Source organism: Salmo trutta, chromosome 25 (assembly GCF_901001165.1).
Source record: "Salmo trutta chromosome 25, fSalTru1.1, whole genome shotgun sequence".
Taxonomy (NCBI): Eukaryota; Metazoa; Chordata; class Actinopteri; order Salmoniformes; family Salmonidae; genus Salmo; species Salmo trutta.
The window spans coordinates 15,656,698-15,671,467 of NC_042981.1; the positions used below are offsets into that span (position 1 = coordinate 15,656,698).

The following is a 14,770-nucleotide window of genomic DNA, read 5'->3' on the forward strand; positions in this document are numbered from 1 at the left end:
CCTAATGGTGACTCACAGACCTCTAGAGTTCCTCTGTGGAGACAGGAGAACCTTCCAGAAGGACAACCATCTCTGCAGCACTCCACCAATCAGGCCTTTATGGCAGAGTGGCCAGACAGAAGCCACTCTTCAGTAAAAGGCACATGAAAGCCTGCTTGGAGTTTGCCAATGGGCACCTAAAGACTATCAGACCATGAGAAACAAGATTCTCTGGTCTGATGAAATTAAGATTGAACTCTTTGGCCTGAATGCCAAGCTTCACATCTGGAGGAAACCTGGCACCATTCTACGGTGAAGCATGGTGGTGGCAGCATTATGCAGTGGGGATGTTTTTCAGCGGCAGAGACTGGGAGACTAGTCAGGATCGAAGCAAAGATGAACGAAGCAAAGTACAGAGACGTCCTTGATGAAAACCTCCAGAGCACTCAGGACCTCAGACTGCGACAAAGGTTAACCTTCCAACAGGACAGTGACCCTAAGCACACAGCCAATGCAGGAGTGGCTTTGGGACAAGCCTCTGAATGTCCTTGAGTGGCCCAGCCAGACCCCGGACTTGAACCCGATCGAACATCTCTGGAAAGACCTGAAAATAGCTGTGCAGCAATGCTCCCCATCCAACCTGACAGAGCTTGAGAGGATCTGCAGAGAAGAATGGGAGAAACTCCCTAAATACAGGTGTGCCAAGCTTATAGTGTCATACCCAAGAATACTCGATGCTGTAATATCTGCTAAAGGTGCTTCAACAAAGTACTGAGTAAAGGGTCTGAATACTGAAGTAAATGTGACATTTCCATTTTTTGTATATAAATTAGCAAACATTTCTAAAAACCTCTTTTTGCTTTGTCATTATGGGGTATTGTGTGTAGATTAATGAATAAGGCTGCAATGTAACAATGTGGGAAAAGTCAAGGGGTCTGAATACTTCCCGAAGGCACTATGAGATTTGACAGATTACTTGATTTGTAATTGTTTGATCTGACACATTTTATTCAATTTATCAGTTGATTAAGGAACTGTGAAAAGACTCCTACAGCTGGTCATGGCAAAGAAACAGCACATCGGCCATCGAAGACCTTTCCCTGCCATTAGTCCCTTTTTGAGGACTGCAGCTAAACACGCAACTGGCTGCAACAGTCATTCCCTCATTCTACCATAGCCTCTTACTGCTCTGAATGTTTGGAAACCTCTGTAGCCTGGTAACCTGCCTCAAAGCGTCTCGACAGCGGACTATCTGCTCCATCGGAGTACTGAACCTAGCCTACCTGGCCTCCAAACAGTACATAGATCTCCCTGGGCAGTAAGTGAGAACTATGACTGGAGCATGGGCCTTTCACTGTGCATCCGGAGTAACATACTCCACTTTGTAGGTCTGACCTCGAGCACCATGTTTATCTGTGCAGTCATCACCGACCGCGTCCTGTCCATAATCTTCCCACTCAAATCTCTGTTGGTCCGACCCCACAACGCTGCTCTGGTCTCCCTGCTCATATGGGCCATTCCCGTCCTGCTCATTTACCTCAGCTATCCTAACATCATCTACTGGCAGCAGAAGAGTGGCATCGGCTACTGTGGTTACCTCGAGGTTCAGGTCAGTGCAGCCACCTACTGTATAATATGTTATCCTACTACTCTGCAGGTGTCCATTCCCTTGCTCCTCATAATCCCTTCCTAATGTTAGCCGGCTGGCCACTTAGCTAGAATTCGTAATATATCATAAGTTTTGCAAATTCGTAACACATATTACGAATTGTAATTAGTAACGTATAATACAAAATGGGTGATGGACATTCAAGAGTTAATACATACCGTACGAAACGTAACATACTAATGGATTGTCTCGGATGTATGTACATAATACAAAATGTTTTGAGACCAGGTTGGACACATGCATAATTGCCTACATTTTCACTGCATTGCTCTAGTCTAGCATTAGACCAAATGCTCTAAAGGCACATTTTTCTAACGCTTCATCTCGGCTCAGTTGAACTACACTGACTGAAGGGGGTCCTCCCAAATGTTTATTTCCCCTCCATGCATACTTCTGCCACCAACAGACTACAACCAACAGACTATCTAATGCTTTACTGACAAGCTCCCCAACCCCCTCTTGGATGTGGAAAATAAAAGGGATCCAGAATAGCATTGTGGCAGTGGAGTAATTTGGAGGACTCCACTAGAAGGTTCACCACATTGGCCACCGCACACGTATTAGTGTAGTCATATAGGGTAAAGAAGATGATGCAAGCTATAATATGGAGCAAGTGCCCAGGTACGCAGCACACAAGGAAGTTGGGACTAACGTGTAATGCATGTAAATGATTAATAAAAGGTTTGAAAAGTCTTGAAAATGAAAGGTTCGATAATTGTATTTTTTTTCAAGGCAACTATAATTCGCTGTGTTTACATTTGCAATAGCTAAAAGCCGCCATTCGCCGACTTTTCATTCAAATGTTGCATTCGAGTTCGGAGACACAAAACAAGTTGACAGTGGCAGACAGGCCCAGTCCACATGAGATGGATGACCCAGCCGCTTTCAACCACCACTAGATGGCGACAATGACTTGACCAGTTAGGGTGAGATCTGGGTCAGATTGCTTGTCCAGTCTCATCAAAACAAACGACTGTAAATGTTGATGCTTGCAACTAAGCGAGACAAGGTCTGGCCCTGACAGTCGTGATTTAGAAAATCGTCTAAACGAAAGGGAAAGTTATAAAAAGAAAGCTAGATATGTTGGAAATTGTGATCATTAAACCATGCATTGCATAACCAGGAAAAAAGTTATAGCAATGGCAAGGTAGCTAGTACCCAAGGCGCCTATGCTAACCTTAGCCCCAATAGACACTGCTAAATATCTAGCTAGCTAACTATTGTTAGATACAATGCTAGTTAACATTGTCAACTGACATGCTCGTAGGCAATAGCACTGGGCATATTCTTATTAAGTGGTTTAAGCAAACCTTAGTATCTTTTTTGCCCATATGGGGACGCAAGAGACAGCTGGGACCATAGAGCTCCGTATTGTAATTCCTAATTCTATGGCCAGAAAGCTTGGCTAGCTGGCTAACCAACTGGTGTTGTGCCACAGATCCAGTTTGCCAATCGTTGGTGAGTTCTCGTCGAGGAGGAGGCAATGACAAGAGGAGCAGAGCCGTGACAGACTGTCTTCTGTGACCCGATCATCGAAGTAGCTAATCCTGTTGACAATCTGGGAACGTTTACAATTTTTCCAAATGCATCCAGATGCATCCCTCTCCGTGGATCAGAATGCGATCCAAGAAGGACAGATAATGCGGAAAAGCTTTCTAGGCAGAGCAGGGAATGAAATAAACGAGAACTGCACACATGCTGACAGAACCAGCTCGTTGAACCTGTAGGAAGCATGACAGCATATTCCTGTTTATTTGATCTATTTATTTATTTTGGTGAAGTAGAAATGATTGTGTCTGTATTTCACCACCGGTTTCCATATTTGCATGCGCTAATTCTATCAACCGATTAAAGAGATCGGTCCATTTCTTTTTGAAGATGACGATGGAGGGTTCCACAATAAAGAGTCGGATCAAAAATCTGCTTCGCTCGCCATCTATAAAATTGAGAAGGAATAAAGCCCTGAACAACAAAGAAAATCTCACTAACAAGGTATTTATGTATCTGGCATGGACACTCATCCCTGTACATTTTCGTTTTTTGAACATTGACAGAAGACCCTTATAACCAGTTTATAGATTTGCTATCGAACATTGCGAGCGACCTACCAGGCAATATCAGTCATTTGTATATAATTGAAATAGCATTGATCTAGCAGTAAAATTAAATGCACAGTCCATTGCTTTCTAATGGAAAGAATTATGTATTGTGGTGCAACTGCACTGGTGTTCTGGAATAATACGTCAAATATTGACAATGCACACAATCATTGGAGGGTCATTCATATTTATTTAGTGGATCCTCATATAGATTCCATGTACATCACATATTTGGAGAAGTGTGTCACTGACCATAAAACAAAAACATGTTCTTTGACATTGCATGCAGGCTTATTTTCCTTTGCTACAGCAACTCCATGGAGGTTGCTTATCATTAGTATACATAAAGTTGTCCCTCCTAGCCTAGTCCTGCAGTCACCTTTCAGACAGACTGACTGCTTGGTTCGTTCCATTCCCATGTAGGCTACATGCTACCTGCATTTTCTCTCTCTCTCTCTCCATGTGTGTTGACTGAACCCCCTGAAAAGCAATGAAGAATAGACCTGCAGTACAATCAATTCAGATAAAAATAACATTGGTTCTTATAGATGACAATAATTCTGTACGTTGAAGACGGTAAGTCCAAGAATGTTGTCAATATGACAAGCTTTCATGTGTAGTAATTCCACCCTCTTCCATGAAGTTCACTCTGCTGGTGCATTCCAGTCTGATTACGGTTGTAGCAGGACACCGACAGTACTGTACCTTCCTGTTCCACCCAGGAGTGGCTGTGGTTAGTGTACTAAGTCTCAAGAGACATGGCAGTGCCTAGAACAGTCATACTTAGGCTACTTAATACTCCTCCTTGCTCCCTGTGAAGCGTAGGCTATAAAGCTGTAACAAGCCCCAAGCCATGCTGGACAGTCATTCGTAGATGTCTTTAAACATGGTTGCAGAATCTCCCATGTGTGAATAAACTCAGAGATTGTAGGCCCCGTGTCTTTGTGCCTGCATGCAGAGTACAGACCCACTTTTCTACATCACGTAGCCTTTCCAATTCCCTCCCTCTCTTTTAGTACACTAGCGACTGTTATGATTTCTTATGACTATTATTTACATAGAAATATAGATCTTTTTTTAAACATTGGAAGGTTACTCAGGCAAGATGAGTGTCCTATTTTAAAAGGTCCAAATTCTGTCATTCTGTTAGTCCCATTGTTTTATTGTGTCCACGGCTGTTTCTCCTAGTGGGTTTTAAGAGGTGTGTGAACGAGAGCTTCGTGGCACTTACATCAGAGACATAACCGATGTAAACACTAACCTACCACTACTCTACTAGCCTGACAATATGTAACACAGCAGGGAGAAAGCTGAGAATCAGGTATGAGGGAATCAACTACATAGCCCACATGTAGGCTATACTGTATCTTCACAACCTTAGGTTAACCAACATACTACATCAGATTGTCCTGATTTTTTGGGGGGAGCTATATGAAAATGACTTCTTCCCATTGTTTGTATTTTGTTTTGCTTCATGATAGGTAATGATGTGAGTAATTATTAGTCTTGCTGTGATTGTTTATTATTTAAGTGAGCTTAATTCATTTGATGTCAATCTGCCTTTGTTTTCTTAGGGTGTAGGCTAAGATGTGATGGCAAGCTTATGCAGACAGCCTACTAGCCTAGTGTGAAACACTCTCTGGAGTAGGGAGTCAGACAAATGAATACATGTTTGAGTATAAGAGATTTAAGGAGGAGTGGGTTTTCTTCGTATCCTGGGTCTAACGTTGTTTTTCTTAGGCTGTGAGTACCGTTCTAGAATGTTACTGTACTGGACGCCTACCTGCTGCCTTGAGCCTGCCGACCTCATGGATCGTAGCCTATAGTAACGTTAGTGGATGGGTCCCAAATGACCCATTTTATAGTGCACTTGTTTTGACCAGAGCCCATAAGATTAGGCTATGTATTATCAGGAAGCCTACTGGGAACATGGATGTTGTTTTGACCAGAGCCCATAAGATTAGGCTATGTATTATCAGGAAGCCTACTGGGAACATGGATGTTGTTTTGACCAGAGCCCATAAGATTAGGCTATGTATTATCAGGAAGCCTACTGGGAACATGGATGTTGTTTTGACCAGAGCCCATAAGATTAGGCTATGTATTATCAGGAAGCCTACTGGGAACATGGATGTTGTTTTGACCAGAGCCCATAAGATTAGGCTATGTATTATCAGGAAGCCTACTGGGAACATGGATGTTGTTTTGACCAGAGCCCATAAGATTAGGCTATGTATTATCAGGAAGCCTACTGGGAACATGGATGCAACTGCAGTTTGTCGAGAAGAAGTAGACTGCAGTGGACTCCGTGCTCAATGCTCGTTTTCAACTTGCTGCTGAACACTTCCTCCGATGTGCTTTGTTTACAAGGAGGAGGTATACTGGGCTTATTAAAGTCCCTTTTTTAAATGTTGACGTAGTCAATTATTCCTTTGACGTAGAACTCTGTAAACAAACAACAGAAAGCACATTGTTCTAAACTCTATTTATGGAGGAATAGCCTAATTTCCACTTTTTTTCCTTTTCCTGTCTGGATCTTCAACCTCTGTTGGGACGTTGCATAAAAACAATCTAGCCTATGTCTTATGAGCTATAGGCTAGTGGTCATTCATTTATTATATACATTTATAAATTCATCACATCACAACTGAATTAGCCTATAGTCAAGCTACTTATTTGTCACCTTGCTGCTTCCACAACACTGCTGGCCGCTGCTGATTGTTGCCATGGCCACATTTCAACTTGAACCCAACAACCCGGCAAGGTAGGCGTAGAGAAAGAGAGCGAGGCGTAGAGAATCAACGGTTGGCGACGAAAGCACAAAAACAGGCAGCTGTACAGGTCGTCGAATGTGCCCCACACACAATCACACTGGGAGGCACAGTAACTGAATACAGTCATGTGATGACTGGGGGGGTGGTTATCTACCACATTACAGTTGAAGCCCAGGAGAGGTGATCTACCACATTACAGTTGAAGCCCAGGAGAGGTGATCTACCACATTACAGTTGAAGCCCAGGAGAGGTGATCTACCACATTACAGTTGGGTGACTGGCTGTACCAGGAAGTGTTGGGATTCAAGTAGCTAGCCTATTCTAGCTCGTATCCAGGGGTTTTATTGTTCAGTCAGTGTTCCTGGGGGGGGGGTGCCTTTGGCTGTTCTTTCTGTTTGTTGTGGGGTGATGAGGAAGAGCAGGCCTGGAGGGATCCAATCACAAGGGACGTATAGGCTATCTCTGAGAGGCTGTGAAGATGGTAAGAGAGGAATATCAATGAGCTGAACTTGACTTAAATCTTATCTGACTGGCTTACTGACTGGCTTACTGACTGGCTTACTCCTGCTGTGAATTGTCGTTGCTGTTTAACAAACTGCTGAAACCCAGAGAACATGTCAATGCAGTGTGATGGCTTCGTTTTTTGCAAAACATTTAAAATGTTTATTAGCTCATAAGTTGGCCTGCTGACATGCTGCTTTTCTCTTCAACTATGCTTATAGCGACGTTATAACCCAAGTTGTTGACCAATGCCTATTTGTTTACTCTGTGAAAAGGTATGTGTGCAGTGCATTGGCCTACATAGCAGATACTGATCGGTCTTGTTTCTATATTTGTAAGAGTTTCTTTGTAGTTCCTTGTCCCTTCAATTAACAATTAACGAGACTCTGAGTCTGGTATGCCGCTTCTCATCATCTGGGAAGCTACAGTAGCATATCATTCATGATCCTCCTCCTTTGTATTAAGGGTACAAACTATATGCACACACACACACACACACTGACACAAACCCTTGGCCTGAAGCTTATGTATATTCATGATTTAACATATGCTATGGAACATCTTCTATGGTGGTGTTTATTTGTGAGTAATGTCATGTGTTGTCCATTTATTGTATTGTTGAAGTGATGTTTATTTTGCAGGTGACACTGGAGAAGGTACTAGGGATCACCGCATTTGGGAACCGCGCTTTGGCCTGTGACCCTCGCTCTGGACTAGTGGCCTACCCAGCTGGGTGAGTGACCCGGACAACACCTGTTACACATCCAACAACTAAACCTAAAATATGGGGAAATCCACAGAAATGTGTGTTAATGAAGAGCAGTAGTTCAGTAAATGGTTTTAATGTCCAGGCCAAGTACTTCACCTCGTTCACCTTCCCACATCTTGTTATTCTGATACTTGTTCATTCAACTTCAATGCAATTTTTGTTGTTGGTTTCTCTTTTGCCCCACTGGGCTCCCGAGTGGCGTGGTGGTCTAAGGCACTGCATCTCAGTGCTAGAGGTGTCACTACAGACACCCTGGTTCAAATCCAGGCTGTATCACAACTGGCTGTGATTGGGAATCCCATAGGGCAGCGCATTATTATTCTATATATATATATATTCTATATATCTATCTATACATTTTTTTTAAACATTTATTTAACTAGGCAAGTCAGTTAAGAACAAATTCTTATTTTCAATGACGGCCTAGAAACAGTGGGTTAATTGCCTTGTTCAGGGGCAGAACGACATATTTGTACCTTGTCAGCTCGGGATTCGATCAAGCAACCTTTCGGTTAATGGCCCAACGCTCTAACCACTAGGCTACCTGCCGCCCCCGCCACAATTGGCACAGCGTTGTCCGGGTTTGGCCGGGGTAGGCCGTCATTGTAAATAAGAATTTGTTCTTAACTGACTTGCCTAGTTAAATAAAAATATATTTAAAAAAGTCATTTTTGGATAATGTGAAGCATATGCGTGGAGGCCATGTGTGATCTATCATTACAGAACTGACTAGATAGGCAGAGCACCATTAAGTCAGTTCAGAGCTGACTAGATAGGCAGAGCACCATTAAGTCAGTTCAGAGCTGACTAGATAGGCAGAGCACCATTAAGTCAGTTCAGAGCTGACTAGGTAAACAGAGCACCATTAAGTCAGTTCAGAGCTGACTAGGTAAACGGAGCACCATTAAGTCACTTCAGAGCTGACTAGATAGACAGAGCACCATTATTAAGTCAGTTCAGAGCTGACTAGATAGACAGAGCACCATTATTAAGTCAGTTCAGAGCTGACTAGGTAAACAGAGCACCATTATTAAGTCAGTTCAGAGCTGACTAGGTCAACAGAGCACCATTATTAAGTCAGTTCAGAGCTGACTAGGTCAACGGAGCACCATTATTAAGACAGTTCAGAGCTGACTAGGTAAACAGAGCACCATTAAGTCACTTCAGAGCTGACTAGGTAAACAGAGCACCATTATTAAGTCAGTTCAGAGCTGACTAGGTAAACAGAGCACCATTAAGTCACTTCAGAGCTGACTAGGTAAACAGAGCACCAGTAAGTCACGTCAGAGCTGACTAGGTAAACAGCGGCAGAGCACCATTAGGTTTTGAATTTAATACAGTTCAGAAGTCCCTAGACGGTAAGATTATTCAGAGAATGAGTGGAGCGAGAAAGCTGGAGAGAGAGAGGAGGAAAGTCATTTCTCAGCAGTGATCAGGACCTGTGTGTATTGTATTCATCAGGGGAAAGATATCTTGTGGTATATGAACACAGAAGAACTGTCATGAGGAGCTGTTTTAGTTATGTAGCTCGCTAGGTTGACACTTTCAGAAAAAGTCCTTTCTACAAGGTTTGAGAGGCGGTATGCTGTGCAAAGCACTGCTTTAACTAGGATTTTAGCCGTGCTTAAAGTTTTACAGCTTGATGCTTTCCTTGTACTACGACAGTCATACCGTTGTATCACTTCAATAACACGTCATGTCATTTTCCTCCTAAGGAGCGAAGTCTTTAGAGATGATAGAGCCTTTAAGTCAGTTTTCAGTGTCTCCACACAAGGTTTCTCTGCAATACTACACATCTAATAATTGGCAACTAAATTGCCGAGTAGGCCTATGCTCAGCCAGCCATCAACAACAACAATGGATATTGCTCCATATAGGTTCCTTAAGCCTTAAAAGTGCTGTGTAAAATAACTAGTTTTTTCCTGAGGGAACTCAATTTGTTTGCTGTATGGAGTAAGAGCCTCCGACATTCACATATTGTTTTCAATCTCTCCAAGGGGTCTGCTCATATGGTGGACTGTGGACAATGTGGGCTACAATGTGAGGGAGAGTCTCTGCCCTCTATCACATGCTTCATCATCTCATTACGTTGTTAGGCTTTAAAGCTGCGTGCGGCTATGAAAACAACGAATGGAATCACATGACCGCCACTTTTACCACTGAACAGAGAGGAACTATGACGCACCAGTCCGTGATATATATATATACTCATGTACTACACACTAGGTTACACAGTGGCGTACAGTTCCATCAGTACAGATCATTGATTCTAAATAAATACAGTAGCCATAGCCTACTTCCTGGAAGTGTAAAGTGCCGGGGTAAGCCTGATATAGATTCCTTGGATTGGGAGGGGAGATGGTCACAGGCATCCCAACAAGGAATTACAGGAATCAGAAAGATCTATTTTCTGCTTACTCAGATGCTTGTGTTAATGTGCGTGTTAGGCTGAGATCCAATGAGACCCGGCAGATGTCTTAGGCCGCTTCCCAATTGGCACCCTATTCCCTATGAAGTGCACTACTTTTCACCAGAGCCCTATGAGCCCTGGTAAAAAGTACTGGTGTACTGTATAGGGGATAGGGTGTCATTTGGACGACGCTGCAGATGTTTTTGTTGGAGAGGAAGCAGCTTCACACCAGAGAGTGTCTGTCTGTGGAGGGTTTAGGGTCAGTCCAAGCCCTTACACAAAGCTGTCACACATGGCCCGGGTCGTTTTCATCATGGCCCGGGTCGTTTTCATCATGGCCCGGATCGTTTTCATCATGGCCCGGGTCGTTTTCATTAAGAACCAAACGGACTGAAACTGGGAGGGACTACTAACCTGAACTTAAGAAACGCTCATTCTCATTTCAAAATGTTTTGCTACGCTTTTCTATGGTGTGCACTACTGAATACGACCCTGGGCTGAGTCCTGTACCTGACGAGGTCTAGCTATGAGTGCGTCTGAAATTGTACCCTATTCTCTTTTAATATAGGGTAGTGCACTACTTTTTGACCAGACCACACCCCACAATGGCCCAGATCCTTCATGGAAAATTTAATTGGTTCCATTTAGCCTACTTCTCTAGAATATGTATACTGAACAAAAAAAAACGTTTGTCCCATGTTTCATGAGCTGAAATAAAAGATCCCAGAGAATATCCATATGCACAAAAAGCTTATTTCTCTCAAATTTTGTGCACAAATTTGCTTACATCCTGTTAGTGAGCATTTCTCCTTTGCCAAGATAATCCATCCACCAGACAGGTGTGGTATATCAAGAAACTGATTAAACAGCGTGATCATTACACAGGTGCTCCTTGTGCTGGGGACAATAAAAGGCCACTCTAAAATGTGCAGTTTTGTCACACAACACAATGCCACAGATGTCTCAATTTTTGAGGGAGAGTGCATTTGGGATGCTGACAGCAGGAATGTCCACCAGAGCTGTTGCCAGAGAATTTAATGTTAACTGCTCTACCATAAGCTGCCTCCAACATCGTTTTAGAGAATTTGTCAGAACATCCAACCGGCCTCACAACCGCAGACCATATGTAACCACGCCAGCCCAGGACCTCCACATCCGGCTTCTTCACCTGCGGGATCGTCTGTGACCAGCCACCCGGACAGCAGATGAAACTGAGGAGTGTTTGTCTGTGATAAAGTCCTTTTGTGGGGAAAAACTCATTTTGATTGCCTGGGCCTGGCTCCCAAGTGGGTGGGCTTATGGCCTCCCAGTCCTGGGAAATCCATAGATTAGGGCCTAATGAATTTATTTCAATTGACTGATTTCCTCATATGAACTGTAACTCAGTATATAAAAAAATGTTGTTATATTATCGGGGAATGGGAATATCAGGATCCCAAAGACAATTTGTTGAATGCTGAGTCAGTGACAAGGGAGGGTATTTTTTAAATGTAAAATAACTTTGTTGTTTGACTGAAGGATATCACCATTTGCTGTGAACGTCTTAAAGTGGCAATCAGCAGTAGAAACAATGAAACATTTCCCCCTGCCCCTGTTTGATTAAAAACTGAGGGCTGGAGAAATGTAACCAATCTCAGATTCATAAACCGAGCTATGCATGAATGGACTGACCTTCCACGATATCATAATAATAGTCTTGACCATGTTTTCAGGCTATGTATTGTTTGTTTACATTTACTTTGTATACAAACATTGGAATAAAAGAAGATTATTACTGGTTCTGATGGGGTACAACAGTTGAACTGAGCTCATAGGTTATATTCTTCAAGAATCAATGGGTACATATAATTCCAAAAATGGATGTAGCAACTTCCGATTGCCCCTTTTAAATGACACCTTTGCCTACCTATTGTTAGTGCATTTATAGCAGAACCTGAATGCAGCACATTGACTGTATAGGTCCATTTCCATGGTACTATAGTGTGTATATATACAGTGCAACCTAGAATAACATGTGAGATTATTGAACAGGGTAGGACTGTGTAGGTTTTGGATGAATTAATGTCTGGGTCGTCTGAGACAGCGGCGTCTCTAGTGATGTGGAATAAATGTCCTCTGTGAGCATTTAACGTCCTGCTGGCTGTTGGAGGAGTCTAACATGTGTGACTAGATAGATGTGTGTCAGACAGGCACCCTCGACTTGTCCTGACCGTACCGCACTGCAGCAAACTGAGTCCGTATTAACTGAGTGTGTGTACGGGTGCGTATGTGTGAAGAGGGAGCGAGGGTTAGGAAGAAGGTGGGGGGGGGGTGTAATTGTCCTCTTGTAGCCCCTAGCTATTAGATAGCCCTGCTCAGAAGTAGAGGAGTGTACTCTGCCTCTGTGCTCTTTGCTGGAGGGTCCCACAACAGCATCTGTAACTGTACTCTCAAAGGATGCGGTAAGACTTGAGGCGCTGGATGGACTGAAAAGAAAAACTGAGGAGAATACAAAAATACAGCTCCAATGAAAGCACTGACTACAGAGAATAGCCTCAATCCTGAGGCAGTAAATATATATTCTTTAACACTTTGTTTATCTACAGTAGACTACTGTATCTGTCTCTTATGTAGTCTCTCTTATTGTGCACACTCTCATGGCTCTGATTCAATCCGTTTTATAGGTACCAACGTTGGTACAGCTACAATATGCTTCCTTCGTCAGGGTTGCATTGTTCCACAGTAGATTTAAAGAGATTGAACAGGATCTTAAACACTTACAAATTTGTTACATGTCATACGAATTGCGCAGTGATTTATTTTTTGCAGGACGTAACATATCATACGAAATGGATGACGTCGTACACAATGTCCGAGGACCTGTTTTGGCTTGTGAGCGCTGCTTTCCAAACTACTGGTGGAAATGATACAAGCTCTATTACGCATTTTTAAGGCCAGAGAACCACCAGTTTTGCTCCCATTGTAGTTAGCCATTTACCCTGACAGTACCGGGACAGGAGACTTGCAGCATGGCAGATTAATGATGAGGTCGTCCAGTCTGTCTCAGCGTGAACGGAGGACAACAAATAAGGCAAATAATATTGCTCTGAAATCAGTTAGAATACTTGCATGAGATAAGGTGCGTGCTGCCATGTTGAACATCAATGTTTTTATTTGTTTTGCAAGTATATAAGCTTTCTATAGTATGTTTAGAACTGTATGACAGTGTTAGCATTGTTATTCTAACTAGTGGTTACCATTCAGCAGCAATTCTTTGGTTGGCTGAAGTTTGCATAATATTTTCCATGTAAATTATGCTCAACGGTTATAGCCCCATCATTTCTCCAGCCTCTTATCTGTTAAAATACACTACATGACCAAAAGTATGTGGACACCTGCTCGTCAAATATCTCATTCTAAAATCAGGGGCATTAATATGGAGTTGGTCCCCTCTTTGATACTATAACAGCCTCCACTCTTCTGGGAAGGCTTTCCACTAGATGTTGGAACATTGCTGCGGGGACTTGCTTCCATTCAGCCACGAGCATTAGTGAGGTCGGGCACTGAAGTTGGGTGATCAGGCCTGGCTCACAGTGGGCGTTCCAACTCATCCTAACAGTGTTTGATGGCATTGAGGTCAGGGCACTATGCAGACCAGTCAAGTTCTTCGTCACCGATCTCAACAAACCATTTCTGTATGGACCTCGCTTTGTGCACGGCGGCATTGTCATGCTGAAACAGGAAAGCGTCTTCCCCAAACTGTTGCCACATAGTTAGAAGCACAATGTCATTGTATGCGGTAGCGTTAAGATTTCCCTTCACTGGAACTAAGGGTCCTAGCCCGAACCATTATTCTTCCTCCACCAAACTTTACATTTGGCACTATGCATTCAGGTAGGTAGCGTTGTCCTGGCATCAGCCAAACCCAGATTTGTCCGTCGGACTGCCAGATGGTGAAGCGTGATTCATCACTCCACCCGACGCTTGGCATTGCACATAATGATCTTAGACTTGTGAGCAGCTGCCCGGCCATGGAAACCAATCTTATGAAACTCCCGACGAACAGTTCTTGTGCTGAGGTGGCTTCCAGAGGCAGTTTGGAACTCGGTAGTAAGTGTTGCAACCGAGGACAGATGATTTTTATGCGCTACGTGCTTTAGCACTCTGCGGACAAGGTCTGTGAGCTTGTGTGGCCTACCACTTTGCGGCTGAGCCGTTGTTGCTCCTTAATGTTTCCCCTTTACAATAACAGCACTTACAGTTGACCGAGGCAGCTCTAGCAGTGCAGAAATTTGACAAACTGACTTGTTGGAAAGGTGTCATCCCATGATGGTGCCACATTTAAAGTCACTGAGCTCTTCACTAAGGCCAGTCTACTGCCAATGTTTGTCTATGGAGATTGCATGGCAGTGTGTTCGATTTTATACACCTCTCAGAAAAGGGTGTGGCTGAAATAGCCAAACCCACTAATTTGAAGGGGTGTCCACATACTTTTGTGTATACAGTGCCAGTCAAAAGTTTGGACATACCTTCTCATTTGAGGGTTTTTCTTTATTTTTACTATTTTCTACATTGTAGAATAATAGTGAA

General features: G+C 43.1%; 1 protein-coding gene across 5 annotated transcripts in view; it reads left to right on the forward strand.

Moving 5' to 3' along the window:
• Positions 1 to 2,985: 2,985 nt before the first annotated feature.
• LOC115162065 (mitogen-activated protein kinase-binding protein 1) overlaps positions 2,986 to 14,770 on the forward strand; it is a 58,544-nt gene continuing 46,759 nt past the window's right edge. For 3 of the 5 annotated variants that reach the window (XM_029712997.1, XM_029713000.1, XM_029713001.1), the window contains exons 1-2: positions 2,986 to 3,640; positions 7,664 to 7,755. In XM_029712997.1, the coding sequence (XP_029568857.1) occupies positions 3,527 to 3,640; positions 7,664 to 7,755 (206 nt within the window). In that variant the 5' untranslated portion in view covers positions 2,986 to 3,526. The remainder of the gene's footprint in view (positions 3,641 to 7,663; positions 7,756 to 14,770) is intronic. The other 2 variants (XM_029712998.1, XM_029713002.1) reach the window with 1 other exon arrangement.